Genomic DNA, 22,721 nt, shown 5'->3' with positions numbered 1-22,721 from the left:
CATCAGGGGACCAAAGCATCTCTCTTATGAGGAAAGGTTGAGGGAACTGGGTCTGTTCAGCCTCAAGAAGAGAGAACTGAGAGGGGACCTCATCAATGTCTATGAGTATCTGAAGGAAGGATGGAGCCAGGCTCTTCTCAGTGGTGTCAAGCAATAGGACAAGAGGCAATGGGCAGAAACTGATGCACAGGAAGTTCCACCTGAACATGAGGAAAAACTTCTTTACTGTGATGGTGACTGAGCACTGGAACAGGCAGCTCAGAAAGGCTGTGGAGTCTCCCTCCCTGGACATTCAAAGGCCATCTGGACACAATTCCGAGTAATGCGCTCTAGGGACCCTCTTTGAGCAGGGAGGTTTGACTAAGTGACCTCTAGTGGCCCCTTCCAACCTTAAACATTCCTGATTCTGTGATTCTGTGAAAAGGAAGGCAAACTTTTGTCTCAAAGATCAGTTTTGAAGAAATAAAGGCTACATATAAGGGTGTAAAAATATGTTAGGCTTAAATGACCACAACAACCAATACACCCGGGGGCAGAGAAAAATCAAGAAAAGCTGTGATTGATTTAAGCCATAATAACTGCACCAGAGATGCAGAGAACAAACATTGCAAGAAGAAAAAACAAGTAGTCTCACTAAAAAATACTTACACTAAAGCTAATTCAAGTAATTAATGTAACATTTGCTGAAAAGATGTTAATAGTTTTTGTGTTACAGGATTACAAAATATGTTATTCTATTTCAATCAAAAATGCAGCATATTCATTTGAAGACATTTTTCAGCTTGTAAGATACCAATTTTTAGACTACTTAAAGAAGCAAAGTATCAATTTTATGAAATAAGAATACAAGGAAAAGATTGATACTATTTTTTACCACTTGTTTCTTCACCATTCTCTCTCTTCCCAGACATACAACTCTTAGTAAAGAGACCACAGTTAAAGAAGAAACAAAGACACTCTTTACTATAATGCAAAATTACCAACGTAACTTGAATTTCAACAACTTCACCGAAAAAAGGGAGACAGATACACACTTATTCAAATCTTTGATTCTCTTGTTAGAGTGCAATGTGTGCAAAAGTGATCAGCACAAGTTTTCAGATATTCTCATGAATCAAAATAAGCAAATCTCAGCAGAAAAACAAGCAAATGCTGCTGCTTACTAACTTGCTATTACTTCTCTTCTGCTCCCATCTGCTCTTGTACCAATATTACTGAAATTAATCACTTTATCCTTACAGAGAGCCTCTGAAGCAAAGATCACAAGTATTACAAATATGCTCTTACTCTCTATCTCTGTCTCACCTGACTCACCATGGTTACTCATGCATTTCTGAAGCAAACTATCACAGACCACTCTGATTTGCCTGAATCAGAAACTGAACTCGCAGGTCCTTGGATTTCAGCTAGGGCACGAGATGTTTCTGCTGGAAACCAGGGTTTTCTCCAAAGACTTACACTGAAGATTCTCAAAGGCTTCAAACTATTTTCAAATAATGCTTACGACGCATACGTGAGCTTCTGAAGGCACAGCTGTGGCGCAGAGTAACACCTGTACATGTACTGCTGCAGTAAGTGTGGAAGAGGAGATCATGGGAAGGACAAGAAAATAAACAGCATAGCTAGTTCCTTCTATGTGCAACGCATCCCTCATTAAGAAATCTCAGTTGAGAAAGTATTGCAGACCACAAATCTCAGTCTTCGTATTTAATTTTAAACTGGATAAATGTCCCATTTAAGAAAGGATTAAGATGCTTATGTCCTTTCATCTTTCTTCAATCTTATACAGAAAACATTTTAAATCCTAAGATATAGATTTCAGGGGAGAGCAGGAGGGAAAGACATATTTCACAACATTGCCACTGCAGAAAAACTGGAAACAGATGGATCTTATATATTGGTTTGAAGTGACTGCACTGATCATCAACTAGATGCACAATTAACTGCCTGACTTAGAAGAGCAGGATATCATCAGCCATCTATTTCGTTTAATAGATGCACATTTTAGGAGGAAAAAACATGCTTTGTATCTTTTGGCTAGAATTTTTTAAATGGCCTTCAAGTTCAATTTTGCGAGATATGGAAGAAAACATTATTGAAGGATTTTTGTTGCACATCAACCTGCCTCACCAGACCTTCCAGCCTCTTTCACTGTGTTAGGGCATGGAAATATGGTAGCTACAACCAGAACCACTTTGTTTTCAGCACACTCTGATTTCAGCATGCTGTGAAGGCTCTCTCAAAGAACCTCCTGAAGCCGTATCATTAGACATCCAGTCTGTGACACAGCCACGCTTCACAATTAACTTATAAAATGTTAACTATCTTGCATGTTTTGTACAGGTACTCTGAACTCAAAGAAAAAAAAGGTAATTTAATAAAACATTAATAGATTCTTCTCTAGGGTTTATTTTTTTTTCAAGTGTGCTAGCATATACAATTAAAAAAAGCAATTAAAATTACTTACATATTTCCTAAACACAATGCTTATAGTGACCCCTACTGGTCTGCTAGGCACCCCAGCAAAGATACAAACCGACAAGAGCCACCACTTCAAGGAGTGAACTTGAGCTAACTTACATGGACAACCCTCAGACTGAGCATGCATACCTTATTCAAGTTACTGAATGACTAATATTAATAACTTAGGAGAGAAAAAAATATTCTGGTGCTTTCTATGGACTTTTATATGTTAATTCCTCTCTTATTATAAATAACAAAATTATCAAGTAGATGGTTTGTAAAGAACACTTCCTATATACCAGTATCTATAACTGAAAACCATATTATTATGAAAAATTTCAATTTAAAAAAAAAATGGCAACTTAAAAAACACCCAGGAGAAACAAACTTCAGTCTACTAGAGGTTTTAAATCAGAAAAATGTACACTTCCTGTACATTCCCAATTAAACATGAACAGCAATTGTGACAATAAACCCCCATGAATCAGAATGTGCTTGCTAATCTTTTATTTTATACATAAAAAGCAAGTCACAAAAGTATCTAATTATTTGTTTAAATATTATCTACTGTGATACACAACTAGCTAGTAAGACAGGCAACCAAAAATGTGCTCCATAACACAAACACTTTAGCACCTAATACACTATTTTATTAATTTAATGTTGTAGGAGAATCAGTTCAAGACCCTACATTAATATGAGTACTCCCAAAGAATAATTAAAGAAGAGTATGGCTGCTTACTTGAATGGCTGAATGTTCTCTTTTTTTTACAAATATATACATTAGACACACATACACACATTTATGTTGGATCAGTACTCAACTAGAATCAACAACAACTAGAAAACAGCAAAGCTTATGCTAAATGTGAATTCTAAATCCATTCCTTTGACTGTTGGACTTTCTAGTAACATCGGATTACAACACAAAGTGCAGGAGACTGAACAAACAAAACAAATATTTGTCTCCTGACTTCATTTCAGCCAGGAATGATCCCAAGAATCTAGTAAGAGTGAGCATGGCTAATTCCCACTCCCGAGAAAAACTTTTGCTTAGAAAGTTTAAGCAATAGAAATAGAAATCCACTCTTCTCTCTGCTTCAAAATTCCTGCAAATTACAAGGAATATTGTGTAGTGACTGAAAGTTTCCACTGCATCTAAACCAAGTCAGTCTAATGTTGCCCAATATGGGCTTACACTGGGAGCTTACAAAAGAGGCTGCTCAGGAATAGCTGGAACCCAGAGCCAAAGCCTGGACCTCAGAGTGTTTCAGTGGCCACCAGCAGGCTGGCCTGCACCCTGTCTCTTACTTCTGATCACCAGTCAAAGTTGTTGAAGCAAATAAGTACAGTCATAAGTTATTTTTAAAATGCATTCAACCAGTTCTAACTTAGCACACCAAATCCCTAGAGCCTTCAACAGGAGCTCAGCATTTTATAGAGATTTTATTTTTGGGAGCCATATTTAAATATTTACAATGTTACACAAAGGAGAATAAAAGGGGAAAAAAAAACCAACAGTGACATGCCATAAAACATTTAAGAAGCTTGTAACTCAGCTTATTTTTTTTCCAAAACTATACAGTAAACTTTGCTATTGTTTTCACTGAAATACTGAGTACTGCAATATTCACTGTAAAAGTATAAATTTAGACATTATTACGTAAAAAAAAAATACAACAGAAAACATTGAGGTTAAAAGTAAAGCACTACAAAGTCACAGAATTCAAGAAATAATCTTGTCCGTGCACAACTTAATCAAGTTGTACAAGACCAAGAAGCCCAAAACTTTTGGGCTTGCATCAAATGATAATTAAAAACTTATTCCTCAAGATCTTCACACTATTCAGCAAACAAGCGTTCTAGCTTTGTTGTAGTCAGTCTTGCTCATGTTTGATCCCAGGGCCTTATAAGTGCCATCTAAACACAGAACTGAATCAAACACTAAGCTGACTGGTGCAGTTGATTTGCTGGAGAGAAGGGACATCATCCAGAGAGACTTTGACAGGCTTGACAAGTGGGATCAGGTGAACTTCGTAAAATTCAACCAGGTCAAGTGCAAGATCCTGTATGTGGGCTGGGGCAACCAATACAGACTGGAGTATGAAGGATTTAGGAGTACTGGTGAAAGAAAAGATAGACATGAGCTGTCCATGAGCACTTGCAGCCCAGAAAGCCCATCACACCAAAAGCAGCGTGGCCAGCAGGGCAAGGCTGGAGATTCTCCCTCCATGCTATCACAGGATTCCACCCGGAGTACTGCATGTACCCTTGGGGCCCCCAGTACATGAAGACACGGACCAGTTGGAGCAAGTCCAAAGAACGGCCATAGAAATGATCAGAGAGCTGAAATACTCCTGTTGTGAAGACAGGCTGAGGGAGTTGTGTTTGCTCAGCTTGAGATGACAAAGCTCCAGGGGAATCAAGGAGACCATTTTGTGGCCTTTCACTATGTAAAGGGGGTTTATAAATAAGAAAGATTTTTTTTTTAAAAATAAGACTAATTTTTACCAAGGCCTGTAATGACAGACAAGGGGCAATGTAAACATTTAAACTAAAAGATTGCAAATTTAGATTGGAAATAAGGAAGAGTTTTTTTACGATGAGTGTGGTGAGACACTGGAACAGGTTGCCCAGGGAAGTTGTGGATATACCAGCACTGGAAGTGCTAAAGGTCAGGTTGGATGTAATCAGCAACCTGATCTAGTGAAAAGTGCCCCTGCCCCATGGTAAAGGATTGGACTGGATGATTTTTAAAGGTCCCTTTCAACCCAAACCATTTTGTGATTCTATGTAAGAAGATATTTTACAATTCTGAGTTGTCTATACCAGAAAAAGGGCCCTCAGTCTATTAGAAACCCCAATTCCCTCTCTGTGGTAGTAGGAAGTAAAGTAATGCCAAAGCTGTTGCCAAACCAGCTGCAGTACCAGATGTACTACTCTGACAGTAGGCTGCCTGATCAAACTACAGTTTTTTATCTATATTAGTTTCAAAGCCCAATCTCTGTACAGCAGTGCAAAGCTATTGTTTGACTGCACAGTTGCAAGAACAAATTTGGCTGACTTGGGGATACCCCCACTCAGCTCCTCCTCAAGAGTATGCTCTCATTGCACCTTGTCTCTTCCACCCTCTACCAGCAGCAGAGCAGTCCATGCATGCACAGAGCTCTCAGGTTAAAAACCCCCAGGAGGATATTAGCCAGTAATCAAATTTAAATCTTGTGTTTCCAGTGCTAGGGTGATCCAGCATTGGGGACTCCAAAAGGCTGACAGTCAATGTATGCATGGCATCGGATACCTGGCTACTGACTCGCACTCTCTGGGGAATGATAAATTAGTTCTTAATGCTCTTCTGCAAGTCTGCTAATTTGCAAATGGAATAATGCTTTACTGTCTACAAACAAGAAATTAAGAACTGTTGTAATGCGGGAGGTAAAAATGGGTTTATAAGTGGGGACTGAGAAGAAGTTGACTCATGTTGCCTGCTTATTGCACTGCCCACCGTAACCTCAGCCTGCTACCTTGAGAAATACAGAAATTACCTGAGCCAGGAGGTATAAAAAATTTTTACTGTAATCATATTCCTCGCCAGTGACCACAATTCTTGAATACTAGGGATATTTAAATCAATTAGCATCAAACATCCTACTAACACCAATGACAGCAGTGACAGCATTCCGGAAAGTGGGACATCACCATACGGCTGTGCATCCAATATTTTCCATGAAGCCTTCTGTTTTAAGGTATTACTCTTGCAGGGGCTGCAGAAGATTCTTTGATCATTTCCGTGATGTTAAGGGAAAAAAGCCACATCTAAACATAAGCAGTGAATGAATGACATACGTCAAGAATTAAGTGAAGCTGAACCACCTGTGTATGTCTCCGGCTAAGCATAGCAGGAGAGGACTAGAGTGGCAGGTGGCAGAGCACTACTCCATTGCGTTGCTCTGACTGCAACTTCTGGCAGACCATGTGGTCTGCACAGCAGTGGATCATGTGTCAAAAGGAAGCACATCGGAACAAACAAACAAGAACTTAGTACTGGGAGCCACCAAAAATGCCTCCTGCATCAGGGCAGAGACACGGTCTGTTACCAGTGAACAAGAAACACCAGGAAATGGCTATAACACCAATCTTTGAGCACATACTGACAAGCAGCAGCTCAAAACATGTGCCTAATTCATTAACCAAATGCAAGACTAGGTGGTACCTACAACAAGTTCTGCAGATATGGTATATGACTTGCAAAAACTGTTGCACTACAAATCCCCCCGAAATACTATTTTTAAAAACACAATTATTTTATCTGCTTCTGACAATATTCAGGAGTAAGTGGCACAAATCGCTCCATCTTTCTTCTGTTATCTCTGTCATTTAGTAAATCTGAAGAGCCTTCTAACTTGTATAGCATACCTTCATGCCTTTTCAGATGAGATAGGATTGGGCTGTTAGCTCTGGGAACAGCTCCTGCATTGCTCTCCTCTCCTACGAAAATGTGCCTGTCTCCCTTTTTAACAGACATACGGAGACAAAGAGCTGGACTGGGGTTGGAGACCCCAAACTTGGAGAGGAGTACTAACACTCCTGTCCCAGTGCTGCTTTCTGCTTCGCAGTTAACCACCATCTAGCCATCTCTTAGAAAACTACACATCTAGGAATTCAAACACTTGGAAAGCTTTCATTTCATGGCAAATATTATACACAGGAAGAAGTGTATTGAACGAGGTAAGAGTGGCAGTACATTTTTGCAGTTTCTTGACTGGCTTATAGAGGGAAATGTTGCGCCTAATGTTCTGCACCTCCCTTCATGTCTATGCATATTTACAGTTATGGAACCAGATACAGGCAGTCCAATTCTGAAGTACTAAACAGGATACACAGTAAATGCAAATGGTTTACTGAATAATATTATCTGTGTTTAAAACGGGGAGGGGGGGGGAGAATTTTTATCTCCTGGGAAGATCTTACAAAAGGCTGTCCTGGACAAACTAACAAACTATTTTTCATCTCCTGCATGCAGAAACAGAGATGGAGAAGCTCATAGTTGTTTCAGCAACTGTTCTACTATGAGATGCTTCTACATTTCCCAGAAGAGAAAGAGCTACTCTGGGTAGACTCTCAAGAGTTACAGAAAGCCACAGAATTCTAAGTGATAAGAGATTAGGGGTTAGGGGATAAATAAAATTTTTGAAATAATGCAAAGGATGGCTGCCAAGTGTCAAGGGGGCCTCACGAAAAGGTGCTTGAGGAAGAACTTGATGGGAGATGGCCAAGTGGGCTTCATAATGTCCACAAAATTTGCTTACATAGGTTTTATGCATATTATCTCCCAGTACTGAAAGACCTATGTCTATTCTGGTTCTTTACTTCTAGGAGTTATCTGTCTCTCTGTGCCAACTCCAGGCAGGACCAACTATACTTCTTACTTCTGACAGAAACTTCTATGCCTCATACAGACAAAGCCTCCATACCATGTTCCTGAAGGGTGTTCTGGTGCTGTAATATCTTTATTATTCAGCACCATTTCATAATTAGCCCTGTACTTCTAGTGGATAGGACAGATAATTGCACTGCACAGAGCCACACCACCACCGATTCACAGATCAACTGTCTCATTCTTTCAAGGGCTTTTTGTTGCTGAGGATTGTCACGTAGCTTCTACTCAGTGTTTTATTCTTGATCTAAAGAGCCCCTGCTATATTTTATTCTTCACATTGTTCAGAGATCCATAAAGCTCCATGCTTAGCGTATATGCCACATCACTGACCTTTTTGTTACATTCATCCTTTGAAACCCCAAAATGCCTTGTGACATGACCATGCCTTGTGACATGGCCATCTTCTGACACACAATAACCCCCAGATCCTTTCAGGAATACCTGTAACCTAATCTGTTGGGTCTTGCTCCATGTTACTGATTACCCTTGATAAATACAACACTCGTCACCTGTTCCTATTGAATTAGCACCTCATTTTCCTTTCCTGCCAATTCACCAAAATTATTTTGAACTCTACTCATGTTCTCCAGCATGTTCACAGCCACTTCCAGCTTGGTGTTGATGGCAAATTTAAATAAGAACATTCTTATTCTATCACTCACATCACTAAAACATCAGGTCGTACTGCAACTCAAACAGACCCTTCAGCAATACATCCCAATAAATCCTTCCCATATTGACATATGCATGTGCTTCTGTGTATCCACGCCTAGAAACACGTGTGTGCATGCACATGCCTGTTCTGCCCTGCCTGAACATAAGGATATTACACTGACCGCAGTACTTTGTCGGTTTTGATGTTTGCTTACTGGCAACTGATTTAGGTTGCCTTCTGCACAAAAACCCCCGTGTTATCAGCACACTCGATGGATTTAAGTAACTTGCACATTCCACAACAAACCCCTAGGAAATAAGGCAGAGCTGCTTTAGGAAGCACAAGGAACATACAAACAGGCTAGTACACTGCAAAAATCTACATTGTTTTAAGAAGTCATCCTACAAAAAACCACCAAGAAATAAAAGCAACGCATGCTTTCAAAAGTTAATGTCAAGCTTAAAAAGAAACTACTTTTTTCTTTTTATGTGCAAAAACAAACAGTGAGTTCTGATCATAATAGGGGATTGTATAAAACAGTATTTCTGAACAAATTTGGAAAAAAAAAGGAGCAAATGCAGGCTCATTTAAAAAATTTGCTTAGCTATGGAAAACTGCTAAGCAATTGTGGAAACTACAGCAGGAAAGAAAGTGGCAGACTTGCAGACTTGCTAGCGGGGTGCTCAGAGTTACACTGCTGTCAGAAATTCCTTAGGTAAACCTAAAAAGAAATAGTTTGTGCTGAGGCATTTTTATAAATTCCTCAGAGATACCTTAAATATTAATATGAACATATTTTAAAACAGTCTGTTAAATATTAAGGCATGTCCATGTATGCTATATTAATGTAAAATTGAATAAAAACCAGTTCTTCCCACAAGATTTACTTATTTTTTTTTAAATTATTATTATTTTTTAGCTCTCCAGAGAAAATCCCTGTTAACCAAACTAACATGTTCAAAATAGCAAAATTGAATGATCTGCCAGTTTTTAAGAATAGATTACTAACATGGTTTTGAATGTTTCTTAGATGAAATCACTAACTAACACCTTCACATTAATCGATTGGTGTCAGCAGAATTCTGGAGAGCTATGCTGCAGGCTCCAAGACCAAAGTAGTAATCAATTAAGGAAGTCAGCTGAAAAAAATGATGCAAAGATCAGAGTTGTCAATGGCAAAATAATCTCATCTCAGTGGTGTCAAAGGAAGAGTAAAAAAATGCCACATACTTACTTCATAATGTAAGAAAACAATTTCAAACAAAGATTTAGTAATCAAATAATTGTCAAATAAATATAGCAATTAAAATCTATGAAGAAATTCTTCAAGAATCTATTTTCTAGGCCGTATTTATGTAATTTTATAAAAGATACATGTCAGTATAAATTGTACAAGTCTTTTTCTTTTACAGTATTAAATAGCATACTTGCTAAAAAAATCCAAGGGATTTTTATTTAGAGTACTAATACTCCAAACAATTAATACAAAGTTAATAACCAAGACAAAGATATATCCAGTTTAGTTCTTGGAAACTAACTAATATTTTTACACATCTTACACACTTTTCTTTTGGAATAGGGATAAAAGAAACCCTCTGTTTTTCTGCTGTATGTTCCATCGATAAACAACTCTGAAGCACAAATAACACTGCTTTGTTGAGCTCCTAAGTTCTTGAACCTGCTGAGTTAGCAAGGATGTCCACAGCAGGGTGTTGAGAAGGGGAGCGTTAAATATCACTCAAAATAGGGTTCTCATTTCTCCATACTCTTTGTTTGGCTATCACCATCATGAGGGCCTCCACCACGCTACATGCCACAGAAAGCTACCTGACACAATCTGTAGTGCATTCTTTACCTTCCACAAGCAAACCATCAGAATCTATTAAAATTACTTTACGCCGATAGCACTAGAGACATGACAAATCACAGGCCAAGAGTCAGATACCAAAGAATGTGTCTCAGGGCGTTGGGGCCAGGCCCATTTGCAAGCAAATGATATTGTGCGAAGCTGGCATGCTCAGTGCATGACAAACTGATGCAATTTCAGTACTGTCGGAGAAGCTGGGTGAGATTTTTCTGATGCTGGCTATGGTTAGTGTACAGAATTGTGCAGAGTTCCCAGATTTGAATCACTTGGGGCCTGAAAGGGCTTCACTTGACAAGCCACAAATAATTACACTACACTCCTTCTATTGTACTCTATTACTTTGCCTCTTATCTCTAGGCTTTGAGCACTCATGAACAAGCAAGGTCGCTTCTATTTTGACCATGATGCAACAAAACATTGCTCTTTTGTGATATGATAAATAAAACACAGTCCTGCAGACTAAACATTTTATCAGGTCCATTTTCCGCTTTTATAAACAACAACAACTTTGGGAGCTTGTTAGAAGAGTAGAGGTTGGAAATAACCACCGGGCAAGTTCATGAGCTTTTCACTTAGGAGTGTGATATAGATATCTCGTTATTGTAAAAACTCATTTGAGAAATGGGGCATTAACTTCTTAGCCTGTAACAAATAACAGCTGTATCTGTGATTACTTTAAGCAGGTTTTTACCCCCTTTCAAATCAGCAATTTTTGACAATTTAGTTGGTGAGTAGCAAAAAATAGTTTGAATGTGTAGCATGTTACCAGCTCCTTCCTAGACACCAAATACAATTCAAAATTAACATTTGTGTATTAGCTCACAAAATGTATCATTTAAACACTTAGCCAGTTAGGAAAGTTCTGTGTTAGTGGTATTATCCTGGCCACTGCGTTCAAAAAGAGTAATGATATTCATAACATTCACACTTAGGAAAAAAGAAAGAAAAAAAGGCAAAAGAAAAAACAATGGCTTCCATGGTTTAAGGAAGTAACTTCTAGTCATCTTTCCTTAGTTTACGGAACAATTTCTTTCAAAAGAAATTTCCTTTTTTCTCTCCCTGGTTAGGCAAAAATCAATCTTTTAATTTAGAGTTCCAAACTACTAACCAGATGGTACCAGGTTTTTTTCAGCCTTAAAACTATGTTTAGAGGTTTTCTTCAGTTGCAATTAGATACAAAGCAGGAAAGGAAAAACTCAAATATGATGACAAACATGATGCATGTAGACAAAAAATTATTCTTTCCCTCTTCCTGAATGGCACTAAGAATTTATTGCAAAACCTGACTGCCTGATATCAAACATTCTGAAAAGGGAAGGTAAAACCAAAATTATCAAAAGAACAGATTTCAATATAGAGGACAAATACAGAAAGGAAAAATTTTAAAAAGGCCAAAAACCCCTCCCAGAAATGACTTAAGTTTTCTAAGTGTCAAACAGAGGAAATAGTGCAAAGACTGTATGCCTACCAATCACACAACTACATACACATTTGCTCAGCAAAAGGCAGTTTCTATTCAACACCCATAATAGACATTTTCAGTATTTACTGACTTTTTATGCTCCCTAGCTACAACATAAAACTTGATACCACGTCTTTAGCTTTTAGCGGGAGAATGAATCTCTAATTAGAAACCAACTTTTAAATGTTCACAAACTTCTTTATGAGAATGGAGCATTTTGAACTTTAATGGTGAGTATGTCAGCACAGGAAATAATTTTTCTTAGAATTTGGAACAAATGAGAAAAAATAATAATACATTTTCTGATTCTATAATGGCATAACTTTCAACTCCAAGGCTTATCTGAATTTTTTTCCTGAATATCCATTTTTTCACAAAATTAAAGCAAGGTAAATATTTTTCTAACATTCTCTGACATTATTATAAATGTACTGGTCCATTAATTTATATATATAATGGCCAGTCTTCGCGAGCGAAGATTTTTGGGAAAGGTCATTAACCCTTCCAGCCTGCGCAGTGGATTTTTAGGTGAGACACAGCGTGCGCTGAACTGAGCCCACCCTTTAGTCCTGAGGTTCATCTGCCGGGGCCGAGCAAAGCTTGGACAGTGGCAGTGAGGTCCCCAGGATGTAGGTTTGTTTAGAGTGACCTTCTCTTAGGTGGATTGCCTACCAAGGCTGACGAGCTCCACCTGCCCAGGGGGCCGGGAATCGAACCCGGGTCGGAGAGGTGAGAGTCAGGCGCTCTAACCACTAGACCACCAGACTGAAGACACGTTCCTTATTTTTCACCACATCTTAAAGGAACAAGAAAGTTAGACTGCAATTACCATCACAGCTCGACTGCAAGGAAGACACGTGACCAGGGAGTCCTATTCTTGGAAAGAACTTGACCATCCTGTAAAGGGTACCAAAGGGCATCTATACAGAAAGGAAAAGAGACCCGAGCAAAACCAGAAGTAGAGGCAACTGGCTGAAGTATGTATTCCTCAATACATACTTTTCCATAAAAGCCATTCATTGTAAGCAATACAGACTTGCTGCTGAACAACTGATTGTTTCACTACCTAATCAAGATTCTTTGTTCGTCCTTATGTAAAAGATTATAAGGAAGGAAAGCTTTAGACTTCATTATTTTCCAATTTGGAGATACTGCAGCGCTTGAATGCCTTCTGCCCTGGTATAAAAAGGGAATTCAGTTTTTAAAAGTGAATCAATTACAGGAGAGACAAGGAATATAAAAAATAAAATAATGAAGATTTCAGTAATTCTTATCTCACCTTTTTCAAGGTAATCTGGTGGGAGAGAAAAGCTTCACAGAAATTTTATACTGTTTTCATTCTGTTAAAGAATTAAGCACCCATTTTGGATAGACAATACTTTCCACAGCGTGTCATCAGGCAAACAACTATTATCAAGTGAAGGCAACTTCTTTCAAGAGTAATTTTTGAAACTCTGTGTACCATGTACACTATTTCACAACTGTCATGTAGAGGACCTGATCTTAACCAGGACCCACAAACCCTGAGACATACAAACTAAGAAAATACTAGGTGTAAGTTGCAGTGGAGGTTTGGTTGTCACTTCTTATAAATTACTGAATTGTAGCTACACCGAGGGAAAATGCAACATTCAAACTCATCTTCACAGATTTCCTATCCATATGCTTTTAGAACTGAAGGTTTTTTTTGAACAGGAGGTGGAGCTCTCACTGCGCTGACAGAGGAGGAATGAGAGGAAATAATTATTTCAAACCTGGCATGGAGATGGTGCTCCTTTCTCATGGTATGCTCTTTCTCATTTCAATGTCTAAAAGTATCCAAACTTTACTGTTTTGCCTTAAATACTTTATTTTAAAAAAGTCCAACCCTACAACATTTATTGGTTTATGGAACATAAAATATTTATAACACAATATATAGGTTGAAATAATATTTTAAAAAAAGACTGTTCACACAAAGAGATTAGTCATGTTTTAGCTGCAAGACCTTTATCATCAGGACATCTAGGAATAAATAAGTTTGCTAACAGACTACATACACTTCTCCTTTCATTTTCCATTAAAAATACAATGCCACTTTCAAAGGGAATGACAACACTTCTGTTTTGTCATCAAAATCCCCTTCCAGAATGCTTTACAGTGGTATTTCAGTCTTCCCCAAGCCACAGAAAGTTCAGGCTTAGATAAAACTGAAAAAGTTGATACACATCCTCATATAATTCCCATAAACAGGAAAAATAATGGTTGCTTATAACAAGTGTATTCAGAAAATGGTAGCTGGAAAGCCTCCATTAGCACACTACCTGAAGTATTTCCACTGTACCCAAATGCAGCACTGAAGTTCTAACACTGAGCACTCTGCCACACAAGCATCTCTTAGGTATATGGAAATTCCAAGATTACGTCATAAATGCTATAACAATGGAGACCAATTACCAATTAAACCTGGAATTAATTACATCAGACATGAAAAAATTCAAAGACCAATTAAAATGCGTGTTGCAATAATAAAAAAGCGAGAGATATCTTACAGTTTCCCTCATGTTGCATTTTAGAGCCTGGTGTGTTCTCACTTCCAGCAAGTAAACAATGAAATAGGTTTAACATTACCTTTGTTAACAAGATTTTACAATTATCATGACTTGATGCTATATGGGTAGAAAACATGACCAAGAGCAGTCAAGCATGGATCCTCTGATGAAATAATTCCACTGGTGGTATTACATTATTGACAAAATTTTGTCACCAATACCTCTCAAAAACACAATGGAATTCAAATATCTCTACTGTGATGCATGTTTGAATGCCCCACTAATTCCAATCTTTCTGAAAATGTAACTTCCTCATCAAAACTGCAAATCAGTAGATCTTGGGAAAGAAATGGATAATGGATGCTTTGCAGCTGTGGTTTACTGACAGAGAGCGTCAACTTTTGGTCTTTCAGAGGGCAAATTGATATAGGTGATAACACCGTTGTTTCTATATCCAACTGCCGACCCTCACCACAGGAATACAGCAAAAGGGATTATTTCCTGCTCAGAAAAATCTTATGTGGGCCTTTGAGCAACTGCACAACAATTAGAGAGCACTGGAGCTGTATGTCTCTGTCTAACCCGTCTGCACTCTGAAGCAGATTAAACACACAAGAGAGAAAACAGCTTTAACTGATTGCTATGTACACATTCAGTCAGTTTTCTCTTTGGTTTTACATTTTCCTAGTTTCTGCCTTAGCTGCCATCATGTGCATTGCAAAATTCTTTGTGTCTTACTTTATACACTTCAAGTTCCCACTGCATACAAAGTGATCGGTTTCATAGCACTGACAAAGTCTGTCAACAGGAAAGCTGACTGGAGAAAAGACATTTAATCATCACTGCTGACAAATGCACAAGTTACCACAAAAAAAAAAAATCAGGTCTATTCCCTCTACTAATCCATGCTCCTTCATTGGAACTGCAAAAAAAAACCCAAACAAAAATGATCAAAATAGCATTTTTCTGACATTACAGAGTCTGTCAAATTATTGTCTTCATCATCCCTGTAGGAGAGAAACACAGCTGTACAGATCTACTCTGGCTCCCTCGTGGAGTAACTAGGACATTTGAAAATCCTCTATGAAGACACTAAGACTGTAAAATAATCTAATTAGATCTAACAGATCTAATACTTCTGTTTAACTTCCTTGAACTTGGAGTGACTGGTGTGTCACTGACTTCAACAGGACTTGTGAGACAAAGTTAACACATGGCGAGCTTGTACAAGCAGATTGGTAAGAAAGTAGTCTTCACACTGGCAGATTTCATACTCAAGGCATTCAAAGGCTGTTCAGATTTTTTAAAACTACCAAGTTTACACAGTTCAGACACTCAGTGAAAGGGTTAAAATAGCAATTCTTCAAAGTGTTTTGACATAAACTCGTAATTACTCCCTCCATGCTTTGTAACTACAACACTTACAAATATAACTTGCTATTGTGGCTTACTCTTAGGCTTCATATGGAAGAACAAGTAAAAATTTCCCTTTTGTGACTCTATGTACATTTACTTTAACAGTAAAAAATGCTGAAATACATAAAATATAACCAATTTTAAGTCTTTGTGGTTTTATACTTCCATAAAGAAGAGTATAACCTAGTAATTAAACAGCTTCTATGGTAAAGTCTATGGACTTTCAAAAAACCCACAGTATTTTAGGATCTTACATGTCGTATCTTACTTCCACGGCACTTGCAACTCCAGGAAAATTTGGGGAGTAGTATTGGAAGTGTTAATTAAAAACACAGTAGGCACTCGTGTCAGTCAAATATGCCCTCTGCTCTACAACACATTTAAATGTATGTCACCTTGACCTGCAATATACCACTGTAAAATTTTTTTGGTCAATATAAATCAAAGGTACACTAATTTATTCAGTAAGTTTCCTGGGATCTGAATCAACATTAGAAATCTAACTAGTATTTATTATTCTGTTATTGACAAAGGGAGCATATTTAAATGATAACAAGAACACGTGGGTGTCATTTTGAAGTTGAATTGTTCTCCAGGGACATCTTTAGTAAGCGTCTACATTTAAAGGTCATTCACTGCCAAATTATGAACAACTGTTGCATTTATTAGAACAGGCTCAATAGTTCAGAAGCTAGTGTCATCAATTTAAACTGGCAATGAAATTTAATTGTCCACGAGGAAAACAGACATTTTCCTTATTCTGTGTTTCATCATTTTATGTATACTCCAAACAGAACTGGAAAAAGTGCAAGTTTACTCTGGTATTTTGGGTTTTTTTGGTGGGTTTTTTTTTGGGATGGGGGCATAGTCGAGGAAAAAGACTTTCAAGATCTTATATCAGAGGAATAGAGCTTTAGTAAAGCTGAGCTCCTGGAACAAAGACTTTTGAAAGAACTGTGTCTCCCATTTACTTTCTTGACAGAACCCAATCTCAAGAGTTGTATAATAAGACTTTTCCCTAAATTTTCTTTCTAATCTTTTATTTTTGTGGTCAAGACTCCACTCTACTTCTTAATTTCGCTGTAGTTTTCAGTCTGAAGCTAGGGAGAAGTTTCCCCTTTCATGGCAAGTCATTTCCACCCTCTCCCCAGAACTGATGGGTCTCTGCTCATTCCACTTTCCCAGAACTAATGGGACTCCCTGCCCATTCCACTTTGCAAGTGCTGCCTAACAATATTAGGGAGATTATTTTATCTGAAAAAAAAACAGGTTTCAAGGTAAAGCTGAAAACAAACCAGTAAATTGGTAATGAATTTCTTTAAAGAAAAGGACAAACATTCCTTTTGTGTCTTTTATTTCCAGGGAGTAAGAACATACAGTGGCAGCCTGAATCCAGGGGAACTGGATTCTGCTCTGCTAAAGGTAAGAAACCAGAAAGGAAGAGATGTCAGGAAATCATGCAGAGCCACTATAGAGAGGAACAATTTTCCTTTCAGTCTCTCATTTCATGCAGGAGGTGTTTCTAGAAAAGACGCTAGGATGACCATCACCACTCTTCCCAAAAAACCCTCCCTCAGTTCTGTTTCTCTGCAGTGGCCCCAGCAATCACAGTACAGAAGACATGCCTTGTAACCTCCTGGCAAGTGACTGGGCTGGTGGGCAGCCAGCATGTCAGCAATCTTCTATATGCCCCAAGTTCCATCATCCTTTTCTGCTATTAATTGCATAATCTGATAGTTCCTTGTTTCAGCTCTTCCAAGTAAACATTTTAATTTTGAGCAAGATAGCACTTCTGGGAAAGAGAATAGTAAAAGATCGACTGTGTAAAGTAGTACTCCAGTGATCACAGTGAATCATACAATAGTTTGGGTCGGAAGGGACTTTTAAAGGTCATCTAAACCACCACCCCTGCAATAAGCAGGGACATCATCTAGATCAGGTTGCTCAGAGCCCTGTCCAACCTGACCTTGAATACTTCCAGGGATGGGGAAAAATCTCTCTGAGCAACCTGTGCAGGTTTCACTACCCTCACTGTAAAAACTGTGTCTACTCTGAATATACCCTCTTTTAGTTTAAAACCATCACTGCTTGTCCTATTGCAACAAAACCCTACTCACAAGCTTGTCCCCATCTTTCTTAAAAGCCCTCCGTATATACTGAAGGACTGCAAAAATGTCTCCCTGAGCCCTCTCTGGTCTGGGCTGGACATGCCAACTCTCTCAACATTTCTTCACAGCAGAGGTGCTCCATCCTTTTGATCCATTTTTGTGGTCCTTCTCTGGACTCACTACAACAGTCCCTGTCTTTCCCGTGTTGAGGAACTCAGAGACAGATGCAGCAGACCCCTTCCAGGTGGGACCTCACAAAAGCAGAGAAGAGGGACAGAATCCCCTCCTTTGCCCTGCTGATCATACTGCTTTTGATGCACTCCAGGACACAGTTGGCTTTCTGGGCTGTGAGTGTACATTGCTGGCTCATGTCCAGCCTCTCATCCACCAGTACCGCCAAGTGCTTCTCTGTGGGGTTGCTCTCAATTCCTACATCCCCCAGCCTCTAAGGATACTAGGTGTTGCCTCAAACCAGGTGCACTTGGTCTTTTTGAACCTCATGAGGATCCCATGGACCCACTTCTCCAGCTTGTCCAGGTCCCTCTGGATGGCATTCTGTCCTTCAGGTATGTCAACAGTATCACCCAGCTTGGTGTCATCTGCAAATTTGCTGAGGGTGAACTCGATCCCTCTGTCTGTGTCATTAATGAAGACCTTAAATAACACTGGTCCCAGTGCAGACCACTGAGGGCACCACTTGTCACTGATATCCATCAGGAGTCTAAGCCACTGACGACTACCCTCTGGATCTGACTGTCCAACCAATTCCTTATCCATCTAACAGTCCAGCCATAGAAGCCATCTCTCTCCAATTTAGAGAGGAGGATGTTGTGTGGCACTGTGACAAAGTCTTTACAGAAGTCCAGATAAATGACATCTGTAGACCTTCCCTTGCCCACTGATGTAGCTACTCCACCATAGAAGGTCACTGGGTTAAGTCAGGCAGGACTCGACCTTGACGAAGCCATGTTGGTTGTCCCAAATCACCTCCCTGTCCTCCACGTGCCTTAGCAGAGCTTCTAGGGGGATCTGTTCCATGAACTTCCTAGACACAGAAGTTGGTAGTTCCAAGGGTTCTCTTTTCCATCCTTTTTAAAGACTGGTACAATGTTTCCCCTTTTCCAGTCACCTGGGACTTCACGCGACTGCCGTGCCTTTTCGAATCTCATGAAGAGTGGTTGGCAACTACATCAGCCAATTCCCTCGGTATTCTGGAATGCATCTTGTAATGTCCCACAGACTTAGCTATGTTCAGGTTCCTCATGAACCCTACCTCTTATAGTGGGAAGCACTTTGCTCCCCCAGTCCCTGTCTTGCAGTCTATTTACTTGAGAAGTGAGGGAAAAGAAACTGCAACTGAAGAGCGAGGCAAAAAAAGTTCTTAAATAGCTCAGCTTTTTCTTGTCCATTGTTACCAGTTTGCCTGTTGTGTTCATTGGGAACAGTACACTTTCTTTGACTTTTATCACCAAACTGTTTTAAAAGGTAATACTATAAATAAGGCTGATGATGCAAACTAACTGAAGTTGAATTGCCTATATAATTTCATAGAAAAATACCATACTTTACTCAGATATACTGCACCCATCCCCTTTAATGGAAGGTTACATTTCAAAAAGATAATACTTCACAGTGGCACTTACTCCACTTGACTTTTCTAATTCATCAGATTTAGATAGCACAGAAGTGGTGAAACATCTGCTTAATCATAAACACTTGATCACCCTGCAATCCCCAAATTTTAAAGTGGTATCTATACTCCTCCTGGCTGTTAACCCCTACAAGAATGAGAGCTAATGTGGTATGGACACAGAAACATCCACAAGCTCCAACCATCCAAGTGAAACCACCTTGTTCCTCAAAGCAAAATAATTTCTATTGTAAATATGTATGAAAATATATCCGTCTACACAGTATCTCTGCTAGTACAGAGCAATATACTAGCTTTCATTAACCTTAGTTTTGCTGAAAGGAGGGCACATAGTGTACTCATTTGAATTTCTATATTTGGAACAATACTTATGCAAATTATTTAGCAATATAACAAATTGACAATTACATTGGCATAAGCTTTCCTCATGCATAACTCATAAACTCTTTAAAACATAAAGGAAATACACAATGTTATTATCATAACAGTTTTCTGTATCCTATCCCATAAGCATGCCTGGCCCAGATGAACTTCAGCTACCACTTCTAGCACAGTTTCCTGGTCAGCATACAGCATGATAATTTTTGTATGGGATGTAGTATAGAGCCCTCTCATCTGACTGCAAAGACAAAAGAATCCTGCAGGAACAACGACAAAATCTGCTGATCTACAGTAAGTTTCAGATCCATGAGTTTGACTCATCACTAGAGAATGACCCGGGAGGAAAAGTGCTGTACAATCTGTGTTGTAATCAAAAGTGCTGTACAACAGTGTTGTAATCAAAGATTTTCACTCTCAAGATCATTTTCTTGAAAGACATCTAGAAAAGATACAGTTTCATTTCTGATTTCTTTGCAGATTAGGCAATTTAGCATTTATGAAATTTAAAAAAATTAAACCCTTTAGATAGCAGGATTTACTGACAGAATTACAACTAAATACATAAAAAACACATAAAAACAAGTACTGAAAGTAAACACTGCTATGAAAAATCCTATTTGTGTAATATGTGCATCTAAGAAATCACTCTGTCACTTCCAACTAACATACTCAACTAGGACATGGTGGGATTAATCTGTGCTACAGTAACCACACTCAGCAAAATGTTTTAAAGCCAGCTTCATTCCCCAAAATCACACAGATATATTGCAGGGAACCACTTACATTTAAGTTCACCTAAGAGACAGAAATATTAATGCAGTTACACTCTCACATTAATGTATCTAAAGTGGTTTACAAGGCTTGTAAACACTTGCCAGTAGTGAGGACCAAATAATCTACAGCATTAAAAATCAGGCAGATGCACTTGTCTTATGGAACTATGCCTACATGGATCAATCTTCTAGCAATTCACCTGGATTTCATTTTTTTCTTGGTATTTCTCAGCAGCTCCAAACTACTGAATTAATACATTTAATAAAAGAAGCTAGCCTTGAATATCCGCATTCAGTCAAATGCCTTGAGGTCCACAGCCTCCCCTGTCTCTACCCAGCAACATGTGGAAGTGTTACAGTCCAGCAGTTTTGTGGGATGAGAAAACCACTGGGAACAAAAAGGACTTCTAAAAACTGTGCAGACTAATTTGCCTGCTTAAGAAGGATAAGCTACACAGCAGGTTGCCCAGGACAACGTCCAGGCAGCTTTAAAGAACCTGCAAGGATGGAGACTTCACAGTCTTCTGGGCAACCTATGCTTGACCACCTTCATGGTAACAAACCAGTCTTGTCTTATGTTTAGATGGTGTTCCCTGTATTCTGTTTGCCCACTGTCACCTGTATGTCACCAGGCACCAACGAGAAGAGTCTTGCCCCTCACTCTCTTCGTTCAGATCATTTGTACACGTTGATGAAATGTCCCTGTCCCATCTCTTCTACGGGGCACCCCAGCTCTCTGAGCCTTCTCTCATGCAAGATATACTCCAGTCCCTTCATCATGTTTGGCCCTGCACTGGGCTCACTACAGCTTCTTTTGTGGGAGCCGAGACCTGGACCCAGCACGTGCCTCTCTCAGCAGGGAGCAGCTGCCTCTCCCCTCTCACACTGCACCAGCCACCACCCTGCAGCACAGAGCTCGCCTGGGACAGCGGGAGCCTGGCAGGCTGAGAGCAACTCCCAGTGCAAGAGTAGGGTTGGGCTGGGCAGGGCAGGGATGGGACGGCATGGCATGGACAAGGTTGGGCTGAGCAGGGATGGGATGGGAGGCGATGTGGCCAGCAGGGCTAGGCTGGTCAGGGCAGGGATGGACTGGGCAGGAATCAGAAGGCATGAGCAGGGATGGGATGGGATGGGATGGGATGGGCAGGGATGGGATGGGATGGGATGGGCTAGGCCGAGCAGGAATGGGCAAGGATGGAATGGGCAGGGCAGGGCAGGGCTGAGTAGAGATGGGCTGAGCTTGGGCAGGTCAAGGCAGGGCTGGACACAGCTGGGCAGTGCTGGGCTGGGCAGAGATGGGTTAGGCAGGTCAAGGCAGGGCTAGGCACGGGTGGGATACGATGGGCTGGGCTGAAAAGGGGTGGGCAGGTCGAGGCGGGGGTGGGCAGTGAGGGGCTGAGCGGGGTGGCCCCTCGACGCCCGGCCCCCCGGGGCAGCCCTCGCTCGCCGCCGCCACCTGGCCGTCCCGAGGCCCGGGGAGTGCCCCGCCCCGGCGCACCTCACCGTGTATCCGCGCTCCAGCTCGCTCTCCTCGTATCGGAAGGACGGGATGAACACCTCCATGCCAGTGCCCTCAGCGCGCCGCCGCCATCGGCGTGCGCTCACGTGACGCCCAGCACGTGACGGGGGCGGGGCCATGTCTGGCCTGGCCCCGCCCCCGGGTCCCCCCGCGCGCCGCGAGCGTCGGAAACGGCGCGGGATCCTCTGGAAGAAACGGGTTTAAAAGAAGTGTTTGAGAGCATCGGCTTTCGGTACAGACAGACCTGCAGCGTTACGTCGGAGCACAGAAAAATGAAGGGGAAAAAAATTAACTCCTAGAGGCATGAATTTATCCGGTCCTAAATTCGCACCGCAGCTCAAACCAGAATCACAGAATATTTAGGGTTGGAAGAGATCTCTGGGGATTATCCAGTCCAACACCCCTGCCACAGCAGGGCCACCTAGAGCAGCTTACACAGGAACGTGTTCAGGTGGGTT

General features: G+C 40.1%; 1 protein-coding gene across 2 annotated transcripts in view; it reads right to left on the bottom strand.

Annotated features, from left to right (window-relative positions):
- SNX24 (sorting nexin 24) overlaps nucleotides 1-22,346 on the bottom strand; it is an 89,276-nt gene extending 66,930 nt beyond the window's left edge. For both annotated transcript variants that reach the window (XR_003538697.2, XM_027710264.2), the window contains exon 1: nucleotides 22,248-22,346. Coding sequence is in view for 1 of the 2 variants with exons in the window: in XM_027710264.2 (XP_027566065.1) it covers nucleotides 22,248-22,307 (60 nt within the window). In the remaining variant the exon portion in view is untranslated. The remainder of the gene's footprint in view (nucleotides 1-22,247) is intronic.
- Between the last annotated feature and the right edge of the window lie 375 nt (nucleotides 22,347-22,721).

Source organism: Pipra filicauda, unplaced genomic scaffold, assembly GCF_003945595.2.
Source record: "Pipra filicauda isolate LSUMZ 115617 unplaced genomic scaffold, ASM394559v2 scaffold29_size4552773_pilon, whole genome shotgun sequence".
Classification (NCBI taxonomy): domain Eukaryota; kingdom Metazoa; phylum Chordata; class Aves; order Passeriformes; family Pipridae; genus Pipra; species Pipra filicauda.
This window is presented reverse-complemented; position numbering and strand designations above follow the sequence as displayed.